Below are 27,858 nucleotides of genomic sequence, written 5' to 3'. Positions count from 1 at the left end.
AGAAGTTCCGAGTCTACTCCTAGTGTCACAAGCTGGGATCGAACGCGGTTCCTCTTGCTGCAAGGCGAAAATGCTAACAACACTGCGACCCCACGACCCTCTGCTATACTGCCAGATAACCTACTGGATTTGAAAGAAACCTCCAACACGACGCGATGCGGTCCGCGCCACCTTCTCCGGCACCCAGTGGCGTAAATGATGACTCCGCAGACCCCGCAATGCGGGTGGGCCCCCGGCTTCAAGGGGCCCCATAATGAACTTGGTCTTCACTGGTCCCTTATTAACGCCACTGATTATAGTGGCCCCAAAAGAGTTTCGCGGGAAGGCTCCGGAGACGTTAGCTACGCCACTGCCTGCACCTGGTTTCTGTCTGAACCCCCTCTATATAAAAAGTTATCTCAAATACCCTGTTGCTTGAAATATAAAACCCTGTAAGCAACGGTGTGCCATATGGTTCGCCTTTTGGCCATTATTGTAACAGACCGTCCCATAATTTCCATAATTCTCATATGACATAATTGGCAATAATTTTCGAACCCTACCAGTGGTAGATACATATGAGGGGCGTGGGGGGCGGTGACTTGATGATTTGTTATTACACCAATAGCTCAAGATGTCTTTTAGCACCCCCCCCCCCCTGAGTTTTTTCTGTATCCGCCACATCATTTGTAAATTATAACTTAAAACTACACTACAACTTACCTACGCGGTCTTTGAAAGCAGTTCGTCAATCTTCAAGTAGTTCTCATCATCTTCGAAAATCTTCAAACATCATCTGTCATCCAAAAAAAAACAAAAATAAACCTACAACTTGCCTACGTTGTCTTTGAGAACAGTCGTCAAGCTCATCTTCGAGATTCATCCGTCAGTGTTCGATAAAAATTATTCAATTCACGCAATTTAACCCGATCACCAAAAAAACCATTAAAACTCGCTAGATGACTTGGGCCTTGGTTGGTGACTTGATATAGCCTCGCTAATTATTATTATGATTAGGATCCAATAGAGTAAAGTAAGTTTAAAATATTTATAAAATTAAGATCTAGAGTGTATTTTTATGCCCCCACGATATAAATTGTTTAGAATCGTTTCCCCTCGTACCTGCTCATGAAAATCGCTTAGGTTCAATTACTGAAGTGTTTACAATTAACCTTACTTTAAATATAAATTTGGTTTAGCAGTGTGTATTAGGAGGGTTCAAATAACGGTTTTCGGATAATTCTTAAACAAGCGCTTCCATTCTGAAATTCGAATCTAAAACTCTTCTAAAGATAGGCTTAGTCTTGGCCACTAAGAATAAATCTCTTCCGGGCCTTCTCGTTCTCCTTGAGACTTTCGACTTACATGGGACGTGTCGATATCTATTTTATCGTGAAAGACAAGCCTGTAGCGACTTTACTTAATATCCTTTCTTAAATTAGAAAGTCTAACCGCCCCCGATTCTCTTACAACCAAACGTTTGGCTGACCTAAAACCGATTCTCGAATATCATTAAGACATCATTTGGGTACTCCAAAATTAGCAGCGTATCGTTTGCAACGATGAGCAATAATTTGATCAGCTCACAACTATCACAAACAAACCTGCTGCGGGACATGCGATTAGGGATGCTTTGTAACGCTTACCACTGCCCACTATATTACCCGAGAAAGAAGATGGAGCGAAGCTAGTCAATCTAAATCAGCTAAGCAACATGCCACTGAGTCACTGACAAGTCGTGATATCGCGAAAGAAATACGTAATGATCCGATTTTATCTCGAGTACTGGATTATACTTAGAACGGATGGCCATAATTTCATAGATCATCAATAATTATTATATTATGTTAAAAAAGAATCATGGAGATCAATATTAATGGAAAATGATTGCAATGTCGCGACTAATATCTTTATGGAAATATTACAATTCAACTTAAATATAGCTAGTAAAACAAATTATATTAAATATTCACATGAGAATAAAAAAAAATTAAGCCGTTGATTTCTGCTGCACTAGTGACATCTATACGTAAGCGAGATAACTTATCAAGACAAATTAAAAAACAGACATTTAATTCAAATTTAAAAACGTATTTTACTAATTATAGAAATAAACTAACAAATTTATTTAGAGTTGTTAAATTGAACTATTTTAAAGATAAAATTAAAAATAATAATCGGGATCCTAAAAAAATTTGGAACACAATAAATGAAGCAACAAATAATAAAAAAACAAGACTTCCAATAGATAAAATAAAAACCACGAAGATTGCATTCATAGAGTAAACCATTCTCATAGAGTGGAAGGCCCCATGGAAACGCATGAAACATTAATCCTAACGGGCCAACATGTTTACGAGGCGTGAATAAATATAGTTCGAAGAGCGATGCTGTTGTTTTTACATGTTTGAGAGTATAAACTTACTTTTATATCCAGATATTGTACATGACCTTTAGGGTATCTTGTTTATTTCACGCCTCGAAAACAAGACGTTGCGTACGAAAATTGTTAACAAGTTTCGCTGATAGCCTTTCACTCTATGTGAGTGGATTACTCTATGATTGCATTATAGTAAACGATTGTCCTGAAGAGGCCTCTAATATATTCAATGAATATTTTTATACAATAGGACCCAAGCTAGCTCAAGATATTCTTGATAATACAAATCTGGATAACGATTCCGAATATTTAATTAATTTAAAATCACAATCCAAAAATTTATTTTTACGCCAGTTATATCTAGAGATATAGAAAACATTATTTCATGCTTAAAAAATTTTAACTCTAGAGGATATGATAATGTAACTGTAAATACGTTAAAATTGCTAAATAAGTTTATATCTAAACCGCTTACTCATATAGCTAATCTGTCACTGACGTCAGGTATATTTCTTGATATTTAAAAAAAATAGTTATTATTCCTGTCTATAAGTCCGGGGATAAATCTAATCTAGAAAATTATAGGACTATTTCTATACTTAGTATAAAAATTCTGGAAAAAATTATTAAAAAACATCTAGTAAATTTTCTAGAGTCAACAGAGTTCTTTACTAAAAAACCATATGGTTTTAGAGGAAAGCTGAGTACAAATTACGCAATTCTTCAGGTCACAAAGGAACTATATAATTCTATCGACAAAAATAAAAAAGTTATAGTTATTTTCCTTGACCTGAAGAAAGCGTTTTTTACTGTATCGCATCCAATTTTGCTTAAAAAATTGGAACGTGCTGGTATTCGAGGTATAGTTTTACAGTGGTTTAAAAGTTATTGGTGTGAAAGGCCAGTCGTTGTGTAAATATCTAATACTTTAGTGAACCAAGTATATTGACTTATGGTATACCCCAAGGCACTGTTATTGGCCCCGTTTTATTCCTCGTCTATATTAATGATCTTTGTAATATAAATATAGACGGAAAATAAGTATCGTTTGCTGACGATACAACTTTACTATTTCAAGGTACGTCATGGACAGAGGTATTTGATAAAGCACAAACATCTTTAATGCTAATTTATAAAATTTTAAATCAACATCTATTAACATTAACTATTAAAAAAAAACAAATATATATGCTTCTCTAGTAGAATTCCTAATAACATTGATAATGAAATATTAATACTCATAATTGTAGTCAATGTGACAGCGATTGTTTAAATATCGAAAGAGTTAATAAAATAAAATATTTAGGACTTACTTTTGACAGTGCACTTAAATGGAAAGACCATATTAATAGCTTAATAAAACGACTTCGTCAGTGTTTATATAAATTTTGCATTCTTCGTGGTTTCTTGCCTCTACAATGGCTTCGAATTGTATACTTTTCACTTGTTCAGTCCATTTTGTCGTATGATTTGATAGGTTGGGGTGGAACGTATAGGACGATTTTAGAACCCCTAGAAAAATAGGAAAATTTTACGAATATGTTTGAAAGCTAACCGCCTAGAAACTCGTCAAATTTTGTTTTTTTTTAATTGGTCAACTTTATGCTAAACAAATTTTGAATAAAATACTATAAATATTATAGCCGGTAATGTAGAGGGAGATCATGTTTAAACAAATTGGACAAAAACACATTACTTTTCTAGGTCAAAAATTGTACAACAATCATAGCCAAAAATTAAAAAAACTGTGAAACTCTATCTCTTTTTAAAAACATTTAATAACATGGATAATAGATTTATGTATTGATGATCTGTATATAAAATTATACACCTAAGTAATTATTTAAACTTATCTTGTTTCGAAAAAAATGTTTTTTTTAATAACCTGTACAAATGTTTCTAAATGTATAACTATTTATTAAACCCAGCCACGTACAAGCAACCACTGCTTATGTGGCATTGGGTATGATGTAATACAAACTTAATCTGTATGTGGCATTACTGACGAAAGCATCAATAAATTAATAATAATAATAATTTCAAACAAAGATCATATCGATCTAAGGTTTTATTTCCCACAGAAAGATGATCTCACGGTCACGCAAGGGGTTGCCTATTAGGGGCAATGAGTGATTTTACCGCCGAAGTGCAGACCGAAAGTATAAGCCGAACTTCGCCGAACTCATCCTGGTATTGTTAACACGAAAGCTATTGCACGTAGTTTTGTCATTGGAAGGGAAATTACAATAATCTTCAAAATCAAATCATGCACAGAAGGTCTTACTATTACGCAAAACCCCTCCAAAAAGCACATTTTGTACTTGAATACACGCGTATAAACCCCTTCAACGCGTTCACCTGGATTACGCAGGCTCATTTCGATGTATATTCGAAATGGAAGGAAGTCAACATCAGTGGTGCAGTCCTAAAAAAAAGAACCGGGGCGCCAACTTCGATTACGTGCGAAATCGAAGTTGGCGCTACAGGAGAGTCGGTAGCAGCTAAGACGTTGAATACGTATATTTTTGATTGCCTTAGTAGGGATGTTGTTGAAGCAGTAAGGAATGGACACAATGTATGCATAATGGGTGACTTCAATGGTCACATATCAGAGTATGGGACAGATAATTTAATTGTTCGTCAACTGAAGCAGTTTGCTGAAGAGTTTGGGTTGACAATTGGTAATCTATCTCCTACCTGTAAGGGAAAATATACTTGGCAAAATTCTAGAGTTCAAACTACCGTGGACTATATTTTATATAATGAGGCCTTGGAGGATTTTGTTACAAAAATAGAGATTGATGAAGCTGGCTCAAAAAGCGAGACTAGTGATCATAACGGCATACTACTAGAGGCCGATTTTCATACGTACAAGGAAGTGGGGCAGGCGACACCTACTGAAGGGACTCTAACTAAGACGTTTTGGGAATTCGACAATAAAGAAAGCATGGGACTGTTTAGAGAAGCCCTGAAATGACTTCTAATCTCAAACAGCGACAACCACACAAGCTCACCCGAAACAAGATTACACTCAAAAAGTGGTGGAATAAGACAGTGGGGGAAGCCATCAAGAAACGAAGGATTTTAGCGAAAATACATCGAGAGTCCCTAGCCAAAAAGGATAGAAGTGAGGTTATTCTAGGTCACTGGACATCCTATAAAGCCACTAAGGAAAATGCAAAAGCTGTGATAGTAAGGGAAATGAAAATAGTCAACTTCAAAATGGAAAATGAAATTGAGAGAGCTGCCAAAGACAAAGGGCGAAAGTTCTGGATATACATGAAATCTTTGAAAAAAACAGGGGTGGGCAGTGGAAAAGACTTTCAAGGGGATTAGGGCCAAGAATGGATCACTATTGTGGGACAAAAAACTATATCTATACGAATCGTGGAGTACATTGCAGAGCTAGAGGTTGAGTTACTGTCAGGATCAGTACCAATGCCTGATAATGCCCTAAAGAGTTGTAATCTGACTACAGAATCCCCAAGTAACACCAACTACGTATCAACCCCCGAGGATGATTTCTCCGTCCAGGAATTAAATATGGTTCTGTTCACTTTGAAGACAGGGAAGGCGGCGGGAATGGATGGCGTATATGCGGAGTGTCTAAAGGCCCTGGGACCCGGTGCAAGATCGACACTATGCTTCCTCTTAAATACCATTAAGAGAGGTAAAACCATACCCCAATCTTGGCTCACTGCACGGGTGTCGCTTATCTATAAAGGTAAAGGTAAAAATTCAATGAACCTAGACTCATATCGCCCCATTGCTGTGCCCTCGATAATCTACAAAGTGTATGCTATGCTGTTAAAGGGTCGCCTCACTGCTTTTTTGGAGAACAATCATGTGCTCTGTGACGCTCAGGGCGGCTTTCGTCAGGACACACAAATTGGAGACCATTTATTCGTCATCACACAGCTAACTGCACTAACTAAAAAAATGTCTACCCAGCTGGAAATTGCATTTCTGGATCTAAGGAAAGCTTGTGACAGCGTTGATCGTCACAAATTGTGGGAATGTCAGAATTCCAAGGCAGTTCCGGATACACTGAAATTGGAAATTGAGGCGCTGTACACGGAGTGCAGGTATACTTACCACCTAAATGGAACGGAAACTTAAGAAATTGAGAGCCGCGTTGGCCTACGGCAAGGTTGTCCGCTGTCCGCCACGCTGTTCAGTGTATTTCGATGATTTGGATCACGTGCTTATGGACGCTGGCTGAGGTGCTACGCTTCGGGGGTCCGTGGACCACCGGTCTGATTTGGTTGTGTCATGCCTGTTTTCATGCAGATGATTTTGTACTGTTCTCAAACAAGCACTCCGATCTACAGCGACTGCTTGACGAATGCTCTGATTTTTCAAGGAATAGAAATTTGGTCTTCAGCATGGAGAAATCAAATACCATGAGCCTTTACGCTGATAAAAATGACCCCCAGCCCTATGTCCTCAACGGAAAATGTATGCCACAGGTGACTCGTTATACATACCTTGGGATTACTATTAGTAGCAATGACCATTACCTAACAACCATGGAGGAGACAGTGGCTAGTAAAAGCAATAAGAGGCGTTGGGTGGTCCGTAATCTCTCGGAACATTCCTACAATAAATACTTCGTAGTCCGCACACTCTGGAAGAGTGTAGCGGTTCCAACCATAACATATGGCAAAGAAGTAGTATGCTACTAGGCAAAGACTAGAAGCATACTAGAGCGATCTCAAAGATTGGTGGGCAAAACAGCACTGAATGCAGGCCCATTTTCAGCGAATACTGCTGTGGACGGAGAAATGGGATGGAATACAATGGCTACAAGAGAGGCTCGTAACGATATTAAGTACCTGGGAAGGCTCAAATTTATGCACCGTAGTCGTTTAGCTAGTAAAATATATACGTATATCCGTGCAGGTGGACTGAGTACGGAGTGGACGCGTGCCATTGAACTTATTGACCGTCAATTTTGTAGGGGATCAAAGAGGGACCGGGCGAGTTCCTATAAGGAATGGGTGGAAAAGGAGGTAAAGAAACGGGCGCTAATACTCTGGAAAACACAAGTTGGTGGAAAGGAAAGCTTGTGCCATTATTAAGTCAAAAAGCAGCCAAAGAAAGAGGCCTGCTACAATGGTTCATGGGGAAGTGGCCTCGTCTTCCAAGCCCGTACTGGGGCTCTCCTTACCAGCAAACGTCAGGTAGAGCTGTTAGGTCCGAATTTTTGCACTGCTCTTTGCAAGCTATGTGGATTAGTCGACGAAGACCTGTACCAAGTACTGTTGGAAGGTCCTGAGACAGAAGTGGACCAGTCTATTTGTGATTAGCGTAATTCTTGGACTTATGAGTGCAAAGTGGGATTTCGCTGTGGTGCAGAAAATCCTGGAAATCTGGCAATGTAAAAGGAACAAACTTCGGTCGCTCTCCCAATCACCAATTGTTGTGTTTTTTGATCAAAATTATCAGGCAGGGTTATAATAAATGATTAACGACATTTATTTAGTTATCATAAAACAAAAGAACTATTTACAATATCTTCGATATAAATCTGCGTTGCATATTACATATTTACTGTCAGCTTTGCCTACCCTTGGGAGAGGAAAACTCTGCCTCTCCTTCCAAGGTTTATATACTCCTCACCCTAATCCAACTTATCTGGCGCCCTCTATTGTTATTCATATACATTTGGGTTTGGCGCGTACATTACTATATTTGAATTTAGTTTATAACAATACCCCCTCTTTTTTTTCCTGCGTAATGTCTTTATATTTATTTTCTAAAACGCACTGGTATCTTCCTTTCCCTTGGCGGTTGAGTTCTTGTCGCAACAGCTGAAGGTACTGGTACGGATTTGTCTTCTGGAGGGACCGTGTTCGATGGTGGTTCTGATTCGTCAGGAACTGATGGCTGATGTACTTCGGGTGGAAGAAGGTTCGCTTTTTCTCTTTTCCCGGAGGCAACTTCATGCAATGGATTATCTGATTCTCTCCCAACTATCTGTTGGTCCGGTGTGATCGTTGCGCTGCCACAGTGTTGCCTGATTGTCTATATAGGATGATTGGCAATCCAGGTTGAGGCTTCATTGGAATTTTGACTGGTGTTACTACCGGATGAGACTCAGTTTCAGGTGTTTTCTCGTAGTTTCGCTCGGGTAGTCTGTGGCGAATCTGGTTCTTATGCCTTCTGATTTTCCCTCGGTCTGTTTCTACCTCAAACATGGTTCGACCAAGGGTTGAAATGATTGTGCCTTTAAGCCACTTGTCACCTGTACCAAAATTCCTTGTGTATATTTGATCAGAGGGTTCGAATTTTTTCTTTGAAGATCTTTCGCTTCGGGTTGAATAAATCAAGCCTTGTCATTATTTGCCTTCCCATCATGAGTTCTGCCGGTGATTTTCCGGATTTATTTGGTGTACATCTATAGTTGAGTATGATTCTTGATAGACGTGCTTCTAGACTTCCAGTTTGATATTCTTTCAGACCAACGTTCAATGCATCTATCACCTCGCTGGTTCCTCCGTTCACTTTCTGCAGAGTGTACTTTACTGTACGGACTGTTCGCTCCGCCTGGCCATTGCTTGCAGGGTGATAAGGAGCTGTACGCAAGTGCTTTATTCCATTTTGGGAAGTGAATTCTTCAAATACGCTGCTTGTGAAACAGGTGCCATTATCTGTGACAAGCGTGGTTATTATTCCGAACCTTGCCATGTGTTGCCGTAGACTCTTGGCAACGGATTCTGTTAAAGTGCTAGACGTGATATCGAGTTCAACCCACTTGCTATAGGCGTCGACTGTGACCAGTATGTGTTTATTCTCTATAGGGCCCACAAAGTCAGCGTGTACTCTTTGCCAGGGTCCTGAGGGCGTCTTCCTTTCGCTAAACTGGGCTTTAGGCATTGGTGCGGCATTTTGGCATACATTGCATCTCTTTGCCAATTCCTCAATCTCCACATTGATTGTTGGCCACCATATTTTTGCCCTTGCTAGAATGTTGTCATAATTGGATAATTCGTATCTCGCACGATGAAATGCTTCTAGTCCCTTTTGGTTGGAAGGAAGTCTGCGAGGCCATCCCTCTTTCATGTATTTCGCAACTCTCTTGAGGTCTGGATCTTCTCGTGTAAATAAGTCGAGTTTCTTAACTGAAAGAGGGCCTTTGTCCATTTCTGTCAATAAAAGCACATACTCGGTGGGAATTGGTGTGTTCATAATTTTGGTTGAAATGCGCAATCTACTAAGGGCATCTGCGTTTCCATTGTTTGATCCTTTGCGAAACTTGATTTCGTACGTGTATGCCGCTAACAACAGTGCCCACCGTTGGATTCTGGCAGCAGCCATTTGTGGAATCTGTGTTTTGGCCCCAAAGAGTGTTACCAATGGCTGGTGATCTGTATGAAGAGAAAACTTCTTGCCGTATAAGTAATCTCGAAATTGTGTTACTCCAAACACAATTCCAAGTGCCTCCCTCTCTATTTGTGAATAATTTCGTTCTGCCGCTGTTAGACTTCTGGATGCGAACGCAATTGGTTGATCCACTCCATCGTCATTTACGTGGGATATTACGGCTCCCAATCCAACAGGTGAAGCGTCTGTAGCTAGATGTACTTCCCGAGAGACATCGTAATGTACCAATAGCTTAGAATTGAGGATAGAATTTTTCGCCTCCTGGAAAGCTTGCTTGTGTTGTTCTGTACAGGTCCACTTCACGTCTTTATGTAGAAAGGCGTGGAGCGGAGCCAATTTTGTGGAATTGTTCGGTAGAAATCGTGTATAGTAGTTGAGCAATCCCAGAAATGCACGAAGGTGTTCCACGCTCTCAGGTTGTGGGGCTTCCATGATAGCTGTAATTTTTCCTTACTGCGGGTGTAAGCCCTCAGCGTCCAAGAGATGGCCAAGGAACTCTATACGCTCTTCTAGGAATTTACATTTCTCTTTGCGCAACTTTACACCATTCCTTCGCAATGTGGTAAGAACTGCATCCAGAAATTGTAGGTGTTCGAATACAGTCTTACCCCCAATCAGGATATCATCTTGAAATGGAGAGACATTGCGATGGTTTTGTAAAATCGTCTCCATGTGGCGTTGAAATAATGCCGAGGACGATGAGATTCCTTGTGGTAATCGCTTGTAGCGGAATAATCCTTTGGAGGTGTTGATGACTGTAAAATCCCTTGATTCCGGGTGCAATTCCAATTGATTGTATGCCTCCTTTAAATCTAATCTAGAGAAATACTTGCATCGTGCCAATTTAGAGAAAATCTCTTCCGCCCGAGGCAATGGGTAGATCTGTGTCAAGATTGGGATTTACTGTAATTTTGTAATCGCCGCAAATCCTAATGGAGCTCTTCTTCGCTGGCTTTCCTTCGTTCTGCTGCCCTGACGGCGGTATTTTCTGCACTGGAACTATTGGTGATGCGTAGTCTGAGAAAGCAACTGGCTCAAGGATATCTGCATTGACCATTCTCTGGAGTTCCTCTTCTACATTGGCTTTCTGTGAGTAAGGAATGGTACGCGCCTTGCAGAATTTTGGTATGGAATTTGGCTTCAGATGTAGTTTGACTTGGACTCCCTTTAATTTTCCTAATCCCGGTGTGAAAAGGTCTGCATTCTTTTGTAGAGTTCGTTTTAGCTGATGATGGCTGCTTTCATTCTCCAATTGCGAGGTTTGATTTACCTTTGGAGTATCGTAGATGGATGGTAGAATGTTCAGGGAAGAAAACAACCATTTCCTTCCACACAGATTTGGTCTAGGACTTTGTACAATTAGAACTGATAATATTATGCTTACGTCATTTCTCTTGACTGTAACTTTGGTCTGGCCTACAACTTGCAACGTGTGACCAGTGTAAGCCTGTAATGGTGCCTGAGTGAATTTTTGGACTTCTGACTTGTATTTCAGCTTGTCAAACCAGTTTTTAGTGATCATAGCATGTCCCGAGCCGTTATCGAGATTGAAAAGAACCATAGTCCCATTAACTTCCAAATCCATAGTTTCAGCTGGTGGAGTTTGATTGTCTTCATCTGTAATTTTGGATAAATCTATAACATTATACACTGGAGCATATTCAGGGACTTCCTCGATATATGTTTCAGAACTCGTTATATGATTGCTGCCTCTGGATTTTCCTTGTCTTCCTCTGTGAGACATCCTGTGATAGTTATTATTGGAATTTCTTTTGGGTTTCATACATGCTGCGGCTAGATGCCCCTTCTTTTGACAGTTGTAGCACGTATCTTGAGTGTGCGGGCAATCACCAACCATATGCCCCGGCTTGTTGCACCTCATGCAAATATAGGTATGAGGTACGGGTTTATTAGGTTTTTTCTGAAATCTTGAGGAATTACTCTGACCTGAATTTTTGTAACTTGAGGAATTGTTCATGTGAGGCCTGTGATGGCTGGGACCAACGGCGTTCACTGTAGAACTTGTATTTCCATTACTGTTTAACCCGTGTTGTATTTTGACTTGATTTGTATTTTTAGAAGCGGTCTCCATTTTTGAACAGCCTTGACAACATTGTCCAACGTAACAGCCACATTTTTCTCGCATTCCTCGAATATTTTACCTTGCATAGATGCATCATTTATTCCCAAAACAAGTTGTTCCAAAAGTCGCTCCTCCAAATTTCCTCCTAATCCGCAATATCTTGTGAGTTTCTTTTGTAGGGGAACGGGAGATCAAGGTTTGATCACTGAGTTTCGTTTGCCGAATTGAATTAAAACACGTTCTTAAGAGATTAAAAGTCTTTATTTCAACCAGCCGATTATATACAATAGTGTCGCGACTTTCCGATGGCTCGATGCCAGTCTATACCCAAGGTAGAAGTGACCCCCGGCCTCCTCGACCCGTTCCTTATATCGCATCCGAAACAGCCCGCCGTCGCTGACCGTTGAACCCCAGATAAGGCCAACCGCCGCCGGACTGGTGGCGCCATCTCTCCACTCCTGAGGGTACTATAAACGTAAACAAACCCACCGAGGCTTCCCGATACAGCTCCCCGTTACATCTTCCTCATCCCCAAAAAAGGGAAGCCTCGGGAAAAAACAAAAAACCGGAACCCAGAGAAATGATCAAAAGAACTTTTATTAATAAAAAAAACAATGACAAACCAACCGATACTTCAAACAGGTAAGTAAATGCCATATAGCCGCTGAACGTTCTCCAACAGAGCCACCGCCAGAGGGTCCACCGCACAACCCCGCAAAGCAGCCAACCGATGCACCAACACCCTTACAAGACCTGGCAGCGGAACCGAAACAACCGAGAAATAGTTCGCCGGAAGACCCTCAGGAAAAAACCACAGCGCAACCGATTCCACCACGATCCGACCGACCGCAACCCCCAGAAACACTTCCCGAGCCGGCGCCAAAGACGGAAAAGTGGCTATGGGAGAATATCCCAACCACAGGTGCGGAAAGTACCCCAGAAACTGTTCCGCGTCCCACCGGGAACTAGAGAAATTATGAAGCAGAATCCGTTGCGCCCGCCCGACACATTCCTTAAGCAACCGAAACACCTCCAAATACGCCCCCCCGACACTGCACCACGACCGGAAACTGATACCGCCGGGCCAGCTCAAGCTGAACAACAAACACTGCTCGCTGGGCCGAGAATGAAACCCGACCCCCAATGCTCCGATCCAGCCCACATGCCTCAAAATGTCCCTAATTGTCACCGAAAACCCCGCTGCACTTCCGTCCAACGCATTCCGTGGCGGCACTCCGACCACCACCCAAACCCGAGAATTGGCCACCAACCGATCTAGTGCCATCGGCAAAGTAGCCGGTAGAGCTAAGTTAGAGACGCAACCGATGAAACCGTCCCAAAAGTATGCAGGCTTAATTTCCACCAACCGATCGAACGACATATTGGCCGGCCAGGCCAGCTTCTCAGAGATTTGGGTAATGTACCCAAAACCATCGAGGTGACGAAAAACACCCCTCTCCTCCGCTGCCGATGTCTCCGACAGTTCCAAGCCCGCCGAACCACTGGTAGCCACCGCCGATGTAATAACCCCAGAACCAGTCCTCGAAGGCACCAACACCACGGACGGAACCTCCGCAGCTTCCTGTACCACCGGAACATCTGAAGCTGCAGTCACCCTCTCCAACACTGCCGCCGCTTCCAGGATCACCGACAACAACGCTTCTCCAAAGCCACCAACAGCAGTACCCCGCACCACCAGACTTTCAACCTCTACCAAATCGTCCCTGCCGCCATTGCTTCGGAGCAGCACGTCCTTGACCACCCCAGGACCCAATATCGCCGACATACCTGGATTCAACCAACCGAATTACCACAAGGGCCTCCCTAGCTGTCACAAAAGGAGGACCCCCCCCCCGGTCTAGATGAAAAAGTAAAGCTACCCAAACTCAACACCCGTCCTTGGCTAGGCCAATCCCGAAGATACGCCGCAACCTGAGGACCCGACCGCAACCTCTCCCTACACCGGCCCCGGGGCAATATAATAGACATCGCGCCGACGACCCACCTCCCGATAAAGTCCCAGCAAGAGAACCTAAACAATGGCACAGCTCAGTGCATTATTCGTATAATCGATCGTCACCCGCAAAATCCACCGTGTATTCGGGGAGCCTGAGCTTGGGCCTGAGCTGGAGCCTGGTCTTGAACCGGAATGTCTGGCATTGTTCCTTATAATATAATATCTTTGAATGTATTAGCTTGACATACTTGTATTGTTCAGTCTTGCTCAAAGGTGATCTTTATTTTGTCACTTTGCTCAGCCTTGGTGTCACTCTGTAAATAACTTGCTCCGTGTATAAGCACAGTTGAATCTTGGGCCTTTGTGATATTTTTAATCTTCTTCACCGCATCCCATCCCCGTCGCCATTTGTTGTGTTTGTTGATCAAAATTATCAGGCAGGGTTATAATAAATGATTAACGACATTTATTTAGTTATCATAAAACAAAAGAACTATTTACAATATCTTCGATATAAATCTGCGTTGCATATTACATATTTACTGTCAGCTTTGCCTACCCTTGGGAGAGGAAAACTCTGCCTCTCCTTCCAAGGTTTATATACTCCTCACCCTAATCCAACTTATCTGGCGCCCTCTATTGTTATTCATATACATTTGGGTTTGGCGCGTACATTACTATATTTGAATTTAGTTTATAACACCAATGTAAATATTGTAAATAACATAAATTTTTAAGCTCAAAGTTTGTAAAAAAAGAAAAAAAAGAGCTATTTTACCTTGTAAATATTTTTTAATTTGTAATTTTAATGCTGCGCTCCCACTGGAGCCGCCCCGAGGGGTCCGACACTCGTCTAAAATGCGTACGAAATTTGAAAATCTTCAAATCTTCCAGATTTGACCGAAATTTCATAAATTTACAAAATTTGCAGAATTTCCAAATTTTATATGTGATTTTGAAAATTTGGATGAGATTTGATAGGAATTTGGAAATTTTTATATGGTTTGATGGGGATTTTAAAATTTTCATGAGATTTGATCGTGATCGTCATTTTAATATTTCATTAATTTGACTGTTTTTCGTAAATCTATAGCTCTTTCGAGCTTGGTTCACATTTCTCTCATTATCTCATATCGATTCAAGGGGCTTCAAACCGTTTTCGTCAAAGTCTCTAATGTTAACGCGACTCAAGTCGTATTAACACTAGAGACTTTGATAACCGTTTTCGATCGTTTTGAGAAATCAAAATTAATTTTGAAAAGTATAATTTCATTTTTCAACGATCACTCTATCGATGTAGAAAATATAGATTATTTATAGGATTTAAGTGTATGATTTAAGATAAGTTAAAATTAAAATTTAGTGTAAATAAAATTAAGTGTAACCAAAAAAAAATATATAAAAAGATGTAAACCAAATTTCGGACGGAATTCCCACTCTGTATTGTACATATTTCTTGTTATTTTTGTGTAAAAACCCCACTCTTCGAGATTCGAGGAAACTAATGGATGTATTGTGTAGAAAGGAAGCTTCGGAAAACACAGCGGGAGTAAAGAGTCGTGGTGCCACTTCGACGCTGCTGCCTTACAAGGTACTTCGAAACGACGGTTGGGATTATGGGTCACCTGACCACTAATTCCCTCCCGTTCAAATTTTTGCGTATAAAGGCTAGATTTCTAGCGAAATAAATGAGATAGCTTGTAGAACTTGTAAAGTTGTAGGGGACACACTAAAAGTCCAGTGCTTCCACTTTGAGGGTATTTTAACCTTTTTTCGCGTAAAATTGACCTCGAGAGGGATTTTTTTTCGAGATTGAGGGTAATGGGTAAAATGAGGGTATTTTGAACATGTCATTAAAGGTATTTAAAAGTTTTTAAAATAATCTACCATGAAATATAATTTCCCTTTTTGACAAAGTGTAACTAAGTTGGCCGTAAGTGGAAAACTGCTTTTGCTTATGTCGAGACCTTTTTACGTTCTTTCTCTGTTGTCAGCTTTGCCGATTGGAGCAGACAAAAATATTGCTTTCGTCCCTTAGTAAGCGAATTGCATACCTACCATTAATATGAGTTTCTTTTTCTTTGTAAGAAATAAAGAAAAAAATCTGATAATTTAACTACATTTTTTAAATCGTTGTTTTTTATGGGAATTTTCAGGGTATTTTTAAATTTAAAATGGGTAAAAGTGGTTATTTTATCGTTTGATTCTTGTGAAATTTTAAGGGTATTTTTGAAATTTGGAATGGGTAAAAGTGGGTATTTTTCAGCTTATATCTGGGTAAAATGATCTTTTGGAAGTGGAAGCACTGTAAAAGTCCCAACCTTAAAATAATACTTTTTGCAAATATAGTCAAAATCGTAATCATTTTAGTATAGTACGAAAGCGTAGTCATAGTATGGTGTGTGAGAGCTTTAAAGTTCCCAATAAAACTTTAAAACTATATATAGTCAATTAGTCAGTCTATAGCGAGCTAGAAAGAAAAGCTCTCCGCGGTCTGGTAGGATCCCGCTAATTAAAATTCTACAATCGAAGTGGCTCAAAAAAAATCAAGTTGACCATTCCAAAACGGTCGAAAACGGTTCTCAAAGGCTAGTGTGAACCGCGTTAATTATCTTCAAACCGTTTCAAAGGGCTTCGAAATCGTTTTCGTGACGTAACACCGTCCTTACAAAGTGGTCCAAAAACCATTTCGAAATCGATTCCAACGTGTGACCAAAGCTTATGAGAAACGCAAATTTTGATTGTAATTAGGAAACTTACTGCAGTTAGATATTTAAATTTGAAATTTAATTAATTTTAAAGCAACGAAGCCAAAGTATTTCTTCAAGGGATATCTAAGCTTTCGAATTTCCAAAGGTTTGTTAAGAGGCCAATTTTGTTGAATTTACTTAACTAATCAATCTAAAAGTGGGTATTACTCGGTTTATTATTACTAAAAGGTAGTCAATCAACTTTTCGATATTACCAACATTATTACTAAAAGGTAGTCAATCAACATTTCGATATTACCAACATGTCCGGGATTTTACCGAAATATTCAGGTAGTATTTTTTCGATAGACAAGAGTGTAACAGTACCTTTAAATTTGTTAATTCGACGAAATATCTTTAATTCTGGACCGAGCGAGAAACAAAAAGACGTACAACGGTCAGAATACACACAATCCTTCTAATGTGTTAAGTTTGTTTGAGCTATTCACAGCAACCGGCAACGCCGGTATCACAACCAATATATATCCACGGTCACACATAATTGTATTTACCCGTATTTGTTACTTCTAGTCATACTTTGAAAACATCGAAGAATCCTTCGATCAGGGTCACTCTTATTTTTTACTTCTAATCCCACTTATTTGTTACTACTAGTCAGCCGTTGAGTGTTACACTTATTACTTCTGGTCATACGCCGAAAAGTAGGTCGATCAGTGTCATACTTAATTGTTACTTCTGGTCATACATTGAAAGCCCGGCGCACTCTGAACGGCCTTGAAAATCGCTAGAGGGAAACGGGCGCGTAGACCTCTATAAACACGCGGATTTACAATATTGGAAATTGCGGGGGTCCGTATACGCTGAACAAAAAACCTTACTTAGAATTAAAATTAAGGAACGTATTTGCAACTCTAGGTTATATGTAAACTACAGCTATTCAAAAATATAACTTTCATGGAAATCGGACTTAAATTAAGGAACTGTATGTAGATTTTTAGGCCAAAATATAAAACCACGTAAATTGGCGTTCCGTAAATGACCAGGAAAACTTCTTAAATGTAATATTTACTGATATAACTGAAGTTGTAAGTCCGCTGAATCCTAACCTATACAATAATATTTTTTTTTAAAGTTATCGGACTTAATTGTTTAAAAAATATCTACCACTTAAAGCGAAACCACCAAAAATAGTAAATTCGGAAAATGCCCAACTTCTAGGGCTCCGATTTGAAAACTTTATGAAAGGCTATCAATGCCTATGTATGTACATTCGAACAAAGATAATTTAAACTCATACCCTAGATTCGAAATCACTCTTTCGGGCGTTGCCGATAGCGTTTACCCTTTTCCGGCACGTGACCTCAGAAAAATCGGGCTCCACCGGTTGCGGCACGGCCAATTTCGATCACGTGCTATGATCGAAGTTGGCCGTGCCGCAACCTATGGAGCCCGATTTTTCTGAGGTCACGTGCCGGAAAAGGGTAAACGCTTCGTAACAAAACCGTCAATGGGAAAGCTCTCAGTATTCGAATCTAGGGTACGAGTTTAAATTATCTTTGATTCGAACGAGATATCATTGACTCTTTTAGTCCTAACCGTTGAAGAGATATGCACGACACGGCGGCATCGGCATCAGCTACACTGTACGTGAGGGTAATACACACAAACCCTTAGGATTGTGTGTAAAAACGAGCGAACAACTGAGACAAAAACCAAAACGGGGTAAAATTCAACGTCGATGGGTGAAGTAGAACTACGATTTATACAAAAACAATGTTAGACTAAGTTGAGCGCTCGAAGTGGATGGTAGAAATCCCATTTGTTTTACAAATATATAGTATGTGAACGATCACTCGGCAAACCATATGGTAGATCCGAGGGCCGACTCTATAAAGCTCGGATATTGTCTCGGATATATTAGCGAGGGCGAAGAGAATTTCTCTGTAATTTTTGTAAATTTTGAAGATTTCTTAAATTTCCCGTAGAAATTTATGAATTTTCTCAAGATTTGCTAAAATTTCAATTCCAATTTACAAATTTTTGCAAAATTTCATAAAAATTTGCGGAAAACCATCAAATTTCATAAGATTTATTAAATTTGAGAAATTTGTCGGAATCGATAAAAATTAGAAAATTTGCCAAAACATTTGAGAAATTTGAGATATTTGAAAAGATTTTCTAAAATTTAATCAGAAATTTGAAATTTGGAAATTTTCAAATCACTGGCGTGTACGAAATTTGAAAGAGTGTCGGACCCCTCGAGCCGCCCTGTTTCAAAAGGGTATATTGAATTATACGGCAACAATAAAACCTAAAACCTATAAATGTACATTCAACTTCGATTTTTAGCGTGATCGAAGCTGGCCGTACCTAGGTAACTATTTGAAATTGTTATGGTATTTATAATAAATTCACACACCCTTTATTCGAGAAAAATGATTAACGAAATAGTAGCAAGGCGCGCCCTGGCAAAATGCAAAAACCAAGGCGGGGCGGCGCCCTGCCTTTGAAAAAAGCACCAGGGCGACGCCCTGGCCCGCCCTGCCCCGACTACACCACTGGATAACCAAAAACTCTTACTTCTGAAAGTACTATCGACCAATCTCATCTGACGATTCGGATTGCAGAGTGCAATGTTAGCGATAAGGAATCAAGTTTCACTAGCTGGTAGTTCTCAGATTTTAATAAAGTTTACGGGATAAACCATGCTTTCGCCGCTCCATTTGACACGTTGATATTATATTTGGAACCGAAAGTAATTTTTATCTTCGATTCTATTTTCTTAATTATAATATTTATTTCGATTAACACCGACTTTCTTCGAAGTGGCCCGATTCCCAGTACAGGTTAATTGGATCCCCAGATCCAAGAGGTCGGGAAGCGAGCTACCCTAAGTTATTTATCGTCTAGCGGAGGCCCAGATCGGGGCTTCTCTTTTTTTTTTGGTATTTTGCCGTTTTGAGATTTTACTTTAAAAGTGCCATGTCGATGGTCAGCTCTTTAAGGGGTCGTAAAAGGATCCCGATTTCTATTTTAGAGATATTTTTTGTTTATTGTATTGTGGAATCTGTTACCTTTTTTGAAACTTTTCGGTGAGGAATATTTTTGGGCATTATTGTATTTTGTTGGATTAGGGGATAATTAGGGATCGTCTTCAAGCCAAGTGTCAGGCCATAAAAAATCCATAAAGCCATATCCGTGAAAATCTTTCAAAATATTCCTAAAGTCCATCGTAAAGTTAAACTAACGGTTATATAGCATCGAGATTGAGGTAATATTTGGATTGGGTAGTGGTAACACCACCAAGGGCCAGCGATTGGGTCACCCACAGGTTAGCTACACGTGATCCTTAAGATCCTAGATGTCCTCAGAAATCAAAACCTGGAAACTCAAGAGAAAAACTCAGATTAAGACGGGGCCGAGAGTGTTAAAGTAAATAGATTCGGACGGGGTCCCAAAAATATAACTCCTTCTACAACGAAATAAATTTAGTGCACTAGTTATCCACGTATAGTTCGGAATCATATTTCGACCCGACACTACCAACTTCGCTAACTTATCAATTTCCGTTTCCGGAGGTGACTTTGGCTTGGCGTTTAGTTTCAATAATTATTTGAAGATAATTGTATATAGACTTGTATATTTTAAGGGTCGAGGAATATTTTGATTTATGTATTGTGTTGATACTTTAATGAGGGTTTGGAATTATTAGTATGGTTTAGTTTTAAGAAAGGAGTTGCTAACCCCATTTAATTGCCAGATTGTTAATGATTTTACCTTATATTAAAATGACCATTCGGTTTCGATCATTGAAAAGTTACTATTAGTGGTTTTCTTGAGCTACGAGATCCTTACCGTGTCACACGCTCCTCGCCGCTGTACACCCTAGACGAAAACCCAAAGGTACGTACCATCTTATAAAAATTAGCGTTACACATTTTATCCCTTGACGAATGGACAAGCCGAAAGATTTGATAAAACTATAAAATGAAGACTGAAACACTCACATCCCGTAAACTTCCATCAAAGATAATTTAAACTCGTAACACAGATTCGAATATTGAGAGTTTTCCCATTGACGGTTTTGTTACGAAGCATTTACCCTTTTCCGGCACGTGACCTCAGAAAAATCGGGCTCCATCGGTTGCGGGAAGTGGGTAAACGCCATCGGCAACGCGCGAGAGAGTGATTTCGAATCTAGGGTACGAGTTTAAATTATCTTTGCTTCAATTCAGCAACAATAAGACGATCTTCTAATAACGTATCAAAACACACCTCATGAAGCAACAGGACAAACTCCAGCCAACCTGTTCTAAAAGAGAAACTTAAATTCTCGACTCACTTTTTTAAAACCTGGCCTGAATGCTAAATTGGGAGCACAAAAAACAAATTATACGTTTAACGTGGGTGATACAGTTTAGGTGCGACTACAGATAAAAAAAACCCAACCTGTATGCAGACAAAACTTATTCAACGCAACCGAACTCTATCTTTCGTAATTAAAACCAACGAAAACGGAATTTAGAGACGACATCAAGATTATATTATTGAACGAATTGGACCATAAAGCGAAAGGGTAGTTAAGGTTCCAACTCTTCAAATCAATTTGTTCCATTTCCTACACCTCCCGAGATTCAAAGCAGTCTTATTGAACTCCCTCAAAGTGGAACGGTATGAACCCTGAACTCACAATGTTCGCCAAAGCCACAAACCACACTGGTTTCCATGATCATCACTTGGATAATGGGGATCGCCAAGTCGGGAGAAAATAATTCCTGTACGGGCTCCTGTACTGGCCCCCCTCTGTCTATCGACCTGGGTATTCAACGGTGTTTAGGGCATTGAACTTGTTTAGGAGGCCGTTGCTATTGCTGCTAAAATAATTACTCACATTTTACCTCGAAATTCTATCTACCAATTATTCAGGAACGTTAGTTTATTTAAATTTCTCTACCTCTCCTCGTTTACTATATTTTTCGGCCTAATCAGTTTGGATTTCTTCTTTTGAAAAATAAAAGAGTTGCTTAATAGTCTGAAAATTTATTACCTCCTAGAGTTGGCCGCTAGATGGTTCTATGTAAACTGAAAAGGCTAAATATTTAGTTCCGTTCATTTGAACTATTTAAATATTTATTTTAAGGAAATTCGTAATAATATGAGCTCCTGCAGGACACTTGGATTTTGTAAGGAAGACTATGGTGGCTCTGAAGGCTCTTATATTACTGAGATTTGTAGTTCACGACAGAAGCTATAGCTATTGATTTTAAATATATGCACAATGTTTTTCATTCGAGGTAGATTAAGCCCCGCTAGTTTCTCCAAACGTATTCGCAAGTGTAGGTACAGGGTATATTTAATTTGGTCTTAACTTTTAAAAAAATGATGTTTTGTTTAAAAACACGTGTGAGGTCTTGCGGAAACAAACATTCGAGTGGAGTTAAATTTAAAATAAATTTATGAAGGTCAAATGCCGTTAATTGATGCTGTAGTAATTTATTAAATAACGAAAATTGTCTGAATATATTTTATTTAACTTAACGGTCATAAAAAATTATAACCCCACCGTTATCGGAGGCATATAATGTGGTGGGTCGTTTGAGGACGACCCCCTACCCTGCAACGGGTGGCTGTCAGACATTTCCATCCCTATTCGTTGGCATAAACGTTGTGACCCCGATTAATCAACTGCGGACGACCGGACAGTACACCCCCTGTATAAATGTGTCTGTATGTGCAAGAAAGACCATTGACTTGCATATGTACATTGGGCTACCGGGCCCTTAACTCGCTACATGGATGGGGCCATAACTACCCCCAATTTTTGGAACACGCTTCAAACCCAATGAGGAGGTAAAATGCCATATTCTGATTGGTCAAATCTACTTTCACGTGATACAGAATTTCGGGCGGAATTTTTAATTGATTCTGTGGCCCTTTAAGCTACTTTTTGCCGAAGATGCTGAAGAAAATCTCCAATTAATACGTTGAACCTAGCATCAGTTTACTTCAAATAAAATTAATCTTAATATTAATAAATCATGATTCTGGTAAGTGTTAATATGTTTTGATTCAAACCAGAATATAACCTTTATTTTGTAAATGACATTCTGTATTTAAAATCAATAATCAAGATGGCTTTCGGAATAACAATAATTCCTAATTTTTAACAATTAGCGTATGAAGAGAGTTGAAAATAAATCGTAAAATCGTTTTCTAACACGCACTACGACTAGTTTCTAGCGAAACTGTCTCCAATCATCCATAACTTCTGTTAAACCCAGTGAGATGATTGCGAAATTCCTTCATCCTCCATAAATTTGGAAGTTCATATTGTTTTAACTTGGAAAGACCCTTTTCTAAACAGGATGGTACGTGAAATTAAAAACAAATTGAATGAGAGATATGCGGAATATTTGATTTTTTTTCTTCTATTTGTACATCCTGAGAGGCCTTTGCTACTTCAAAAACCGGCGTGTTTCACAACCGCGTTTCAACGAATTCCTCTTCATTTCAATCACGAGCGTGTTTTCCTTTGGTCGTTTCACCATTCGACTTCGAACTTTGAATAGTTTAACTGCTATATAAGCCTTTTTCTTGCTTACAAAAACTCGAGCGTTACTTTAGTTTCAGCTTGTGCAGCGAGTGTTAAAGGTACAGTTATTTTCTTTATTGATCTACTTTAGGTGATATGAGGGCAATATGACAATTTTAAATTTGATTCTTATTAAAAATATTTAAACATGTAAAACGAATAATTATCTCGGTTTTCAAGGCTTGTGTGATTGTAGGTTATTTTTTTTCTTTAATACAGTAAAGGCTTTCCAGTGGTCAGGGTTAGTGAAGTTGTTGGTATTGTTTACAACATTAACCTAATAAAACCAAGTTAATTAATTTCTATTTTGGTTTAATTTAAATAAAAGAATTACACAAGTACTGTTTTTCAATTATTAAAACCTTTTAATTAATGGAGAATAATAATTTATCTATTAATCAATCACATATAAGTAGTCTTCGGTAAAAAAAGGAATAAGGCCAAAGAGTTCTAGTTCTTGTGACATGTTATTTGGACAACCAAGAATTTTGTGGTTCACCCAATATTTTTAATATGTGCAAAAATTTAAATACCATTTTAAATTACGATACATGTACAGGAATAGAATTTAAGTTAAGATTTATAGTTTACATTTAATTAAATTTAATTGACTTACTTTTTTTAAAGGAAAAATGAAATCATTCATAAATGAAGGAGTTTTGGCCTTAGCATCAATATTCGTAATCTTGTAAGTGTCTTCATTCAATTACAAATTCCATATAGCTGAAATTCGTGCTTTCTACAATAAATGCATGTATTTTAAATAAGAGCGTTATGAATTCTATCCATTTTTTCAATAATTCGTTGAACTGATTCACAAAACACGAGTTGCTAACACAATGTCTAATATTCCTTAAAATGGCCATTGTAATTTTGTACAATAAAACATTATGCGAACATTCAAACAATAGGATCTTTTAAAATGGATTTTTTTAAATTTAATATTTATGCAAATATAGATTAGTTCATATTTCCCCAAATTTAAGTAGAAATTTTGCCTAAAGTTACTGAATTATTTAAACGGTTGAACCTTTTCGCGATTTTCTTCAATAAACCACCGCTCATTAAAATATTGAAATCTTATAAATAATTTAATTTTGATCAGGTTCTTTGTTCCGGAGATAAAAGCGGATAAGAACTCTGATTTGATCCGTTACACACTGCTGAAAGATCGACCAAAGGTCGTTTCTCTGCTGAACACGGGTGCTAATATTAACACCCAATCAGCGAACGACGGAGGTGCGACGCCCCTTATTCTCGCCACTAAATTCGGAGACACAAACATGGCTCTGCTCTTCATCGACCGCCGAGCCAATCTAGACATCCAAGACCAGCACGGGCAAACCGCTCTTCTTTGGGCGGTTGCCTTCGACCAACTGGACATCGCCAGCGCTCTAATTAGATGGGGCGCTAGCATAAATATAGCCACAGTAACCGGAAACACGCCGTTGCATTCCGCCACAGCCAAGAACCACAAGAAAAGCGTCGCTTTGCTGTTGGACAAAGGAGCCGACGTCAAGATTAAGAACAACGAAGGGTTGACCGCCTATGACGTTGCTGTCAAAGCCGGGCTCACCGATATCGCCAATATGCTGAAGAATGCTGATGTAAACTGCAACGCGGGTACGCTGACGACCTTGTTGGACAAGGTGGCTGATTTGTCTAAGAAGAACAACGCGTTGACAACGCGAGTGAATGAACTGGAAGTGGAACTCTTGAAGAAGAACGTTGACTGTCTTAAAAACGCTTAAATATTTTTATCCTTAAAGTTTTTACAGATATGTTTGAATTATAGAACAGACATTAATTAATTAGCTGGGAAACAAACTATTTCATGCTTGAAAAGTTAACTACAGGAAATTCAATATAAAGCCATAGTTTAACATTAGATTTTTTTTCGAATATCTTTAATTCATTCATTTTATGCGTGCGGTTTTGTTAGATAGGTGAATAAATAAATATGTATGATAATAAATAAAAATTGTTTTACTCCGTCTATAGAGTAGTGTCTGTTGTCTGCTTATAGATAAAGTAAAGACGCGACAAATATGTTTCAAGGACTGAAAACTTAAAAAAATAAATAGTCTGTGTATTTGTTTACTGAGCTAAAAACGGCCGCCATTTTAGGCGCATATCGGTATTGTAACGTTTACGGTACGGATATGTGTTGTTTTGGTAATTGATGGTTTTTATACGTTATTTAGACTAGAAATGGAGATATCCGATTATTTTAACGGGTTAGAATCGCATGTTAAAAGTAGATATAAAGATAAAATAGAATACATCAATGGCGTTGATCCATATTATTTTAAAAACAAAGAATGTAAACTAGTAAATCCTGATCAACATGACACTTTTCAGTTCTTCTCACCTGTTACATTTGCTGACCTATATTGTTATTTGATTGAGGGTATATCACCCTATACGAAGAAACATCTTAAAAATTATAAAAGTCTAGCTGACTACAACCAATTCGTAAGTGGGTTTGTGAGAGACGTGATTTTGAAGACGTTTTAAATCTATGTATTAGTCAAAGCCACTGTAAGTATTTTTTTATTGAAAAAAAGTTTTTTTAGTGTACATGGTATTCAATGTATTTTTTTTAATTTCTAGGTTATGCACTCCCAGAGGTTGAATGAACCTTCTCTGAAACCATGGATCATTGTGAATAGCACAAACTCCTGCATGATGTGGGGCCAATGCAATTGTGGAGCGGGATTGGAAGAATCGTGTTCCCATGTAGCAGCTTTACTTTTTTACGTAGAGTACGCTGTACGATTTAGGCAGACACTAAATTGGGCTGTTCCTGTTATGAAAGAAGTGTTATATTTAGCAATTGCTGAAATGGATTTGGATTCTGCAGCATCAAGGGAACAAAATCTAGACGAACTTTTAGCACACGAAAAAACTGCTATAGGTTTAGATTGTTCGAAAAGTACAAATTCAAAGGAATTATAATCGTGTGTTTTATTTCAAAAGTCTGTGCCGATGATAACTAGTGCTGAACATAAATTCCTCGCAGATAAATTATTCAATGAAAAAAATAAAAATGAAAAGAAAAACCATAAATCTAAAAACCACGATGAAAAGAAAAGCACACAGAAAATCAACATAATAAATATTGACAATAATAATAATACAGAGTCTTGGTGTTACTGCAAACAACCAGAACCGAGGGATATGAAAACTGCCCTATAAAATAGTTCCACATCAACTGTTTGCATTTAAAGAAGATTCCTAAAAGTAAATGGATTTACCTAATTAATACGTCAAAAATGAGTTCCTGATTTCTTTGTCAAAAATGAGTTTCTAATTGATTTTTCAAAAATTAGTTCCTAATTAATTTGTCAAAAATGAGTTCTTAATTAATTTGTCAAAAATGAGTTCCTAATTAATTTGTCAAAAATGAGTTCCTAATTAATTGGTCAAAAATGAGTTCCTGATTAATTTCTTAAAAATTAGTTCCTAATTAATTTGTCAAAAATTAGTTCCTAATTAATTTGTCAAAAATTAGTTCCTAATTAATTTGTCAAAAATTAGTTTCTTATTAATTTACCAAATAAATTGCTATCTACTAACAATAATTTCAAAATAAATTGACCAAATTTAGAATTTTCTTGACATGACATGCTTTAAAATAATTTTATTATGAAATTAGCTCTTAATTACTTTAGCACATGTTATTAATTAGCATTTTGTTTTAAAACATTTTAGGTTGAAAAAAAAATATTTTATTACTCATTTAAAATTAATGGGTGACTTTTTAAATTTTTACCATATATATTCGATAGATACAACTGATGGAGTAAAATTAGTTCATGCGCAACAAACATGTGCAATTTTGTCAATTTTAGATACAGTTTCACCTGGGTCACGCTTTAGAAATCCAATAGGGATTTTAGAATGAAGCATTGAGTATTTTTGACGAAGTTCTCCTATGACTCTTTCTACATGTATCCTAACATTAGCGAACTTACGAGTGGCTTCTACATCGTAGGGGTTTAACTGCTTTTTACCATTTACGAAGGTAGGGTACTTCATGCTTGCACAATAAAAACCAACATAGTCATATATGTCGAAACCTCCATCAGCAAGGATCAGGTCACCCAGTATAAGTTTTTCTAACATACCCGAAAGCTCAGTTAATAGCAATCTATAATTACAACACATTTCTTGCCAAATTTTTCACGAAAGCTCATGGGCATTGTTGCCTGTAACTCGTCTCTTTCAGGCCATTTCACAAATTTGTAGAGGCGATTATATAACGCATTGAGACAGGTATAAAAACTACGCCTCACTGTGCTTTCAGAGACCCAAAATTTAAAAGCAAGCTATTTATTAGAGGACTAAATAGCTGAATTCATAAAGTTATGTTAGTTTAACTATACCTTTAATATAATTTCCACGAACTACTAATTACTTGAAATCAGCCTTATAACTAACGGTATTTGGGAAAAAGAAGTAAACTTTATGAAATTAAGAAAATGCATAATTTAATGTAGAACAAAGATACAAATTTATCAAAGAATTTCTTGATATACAACCTTTCTAGTGAAAACTTTTTTTTTTGTTTTTATGAGTTTACCTTGGTAATCGCTTTCTATGACTGTTCGTTTTAAGTTTTTCATTGAGGTGACTCGGGTAAATGCTACGTGTAACTGACCGTGCGAAAACACTGGTTCCGGTAAGTAAATACCACCGTTATTGAGTGTCTGACCTTGAGCCTTGTTAATTGTCATGGCGAATGCTATCCTAATCGGGAATTGTCGT

General features: G+C 38.3%; 1 protein-coding gene across 1 annotated transcript; it reads left to right on the top strand.

Moving 5' to 3' along the window:
• The first annotated feature begins 23,065 nt into the window (after window positions 1-23,065).
• LOC149963388 (uncharacterized) lies at window positions 23,066-25,031 on the top strand. Its single transcript, XM_090170581.1, has 3 exons — window positions 23,066-23,147; window positions 23,716-23,776; window positions 24,194-25,031. The coding sequence occupies exons 2-3, from the start codon at window positions 23,721-23,723 to the stop codon at window positions 24,837-24,839; spliced, it is 702 nt and encodes a 233-aa protein (XP_090026707.1). The 5' UTR covers window positions 23,066-23,147; window positions 23,716-23,720; the 3' UTR covers window positions 24,840-25,031.
• Window positions 25,032-27,858: the final 2,827 nt, after the last annotated feature.

Source organism: Leiobunum rupestre, chromosome 1 (assembly GCF_980474605.1).
Source record: "Leiobunum rupestre chromosome 1, qqLeiRupe1.1.hap1, whole genome shotgun sequence".
NCBI classification, from domain to species: Eukaryota; Metazoa; Arthropoda; class Arachnida; order Opiliones; family Sclerosomatidae; genus Leiobunum; species Leiobunum rupestre.
Note: the sequence above shows the minus strand (reverse complement) of the source record. Positions and strands in the feature narration are given on the sequence as shown.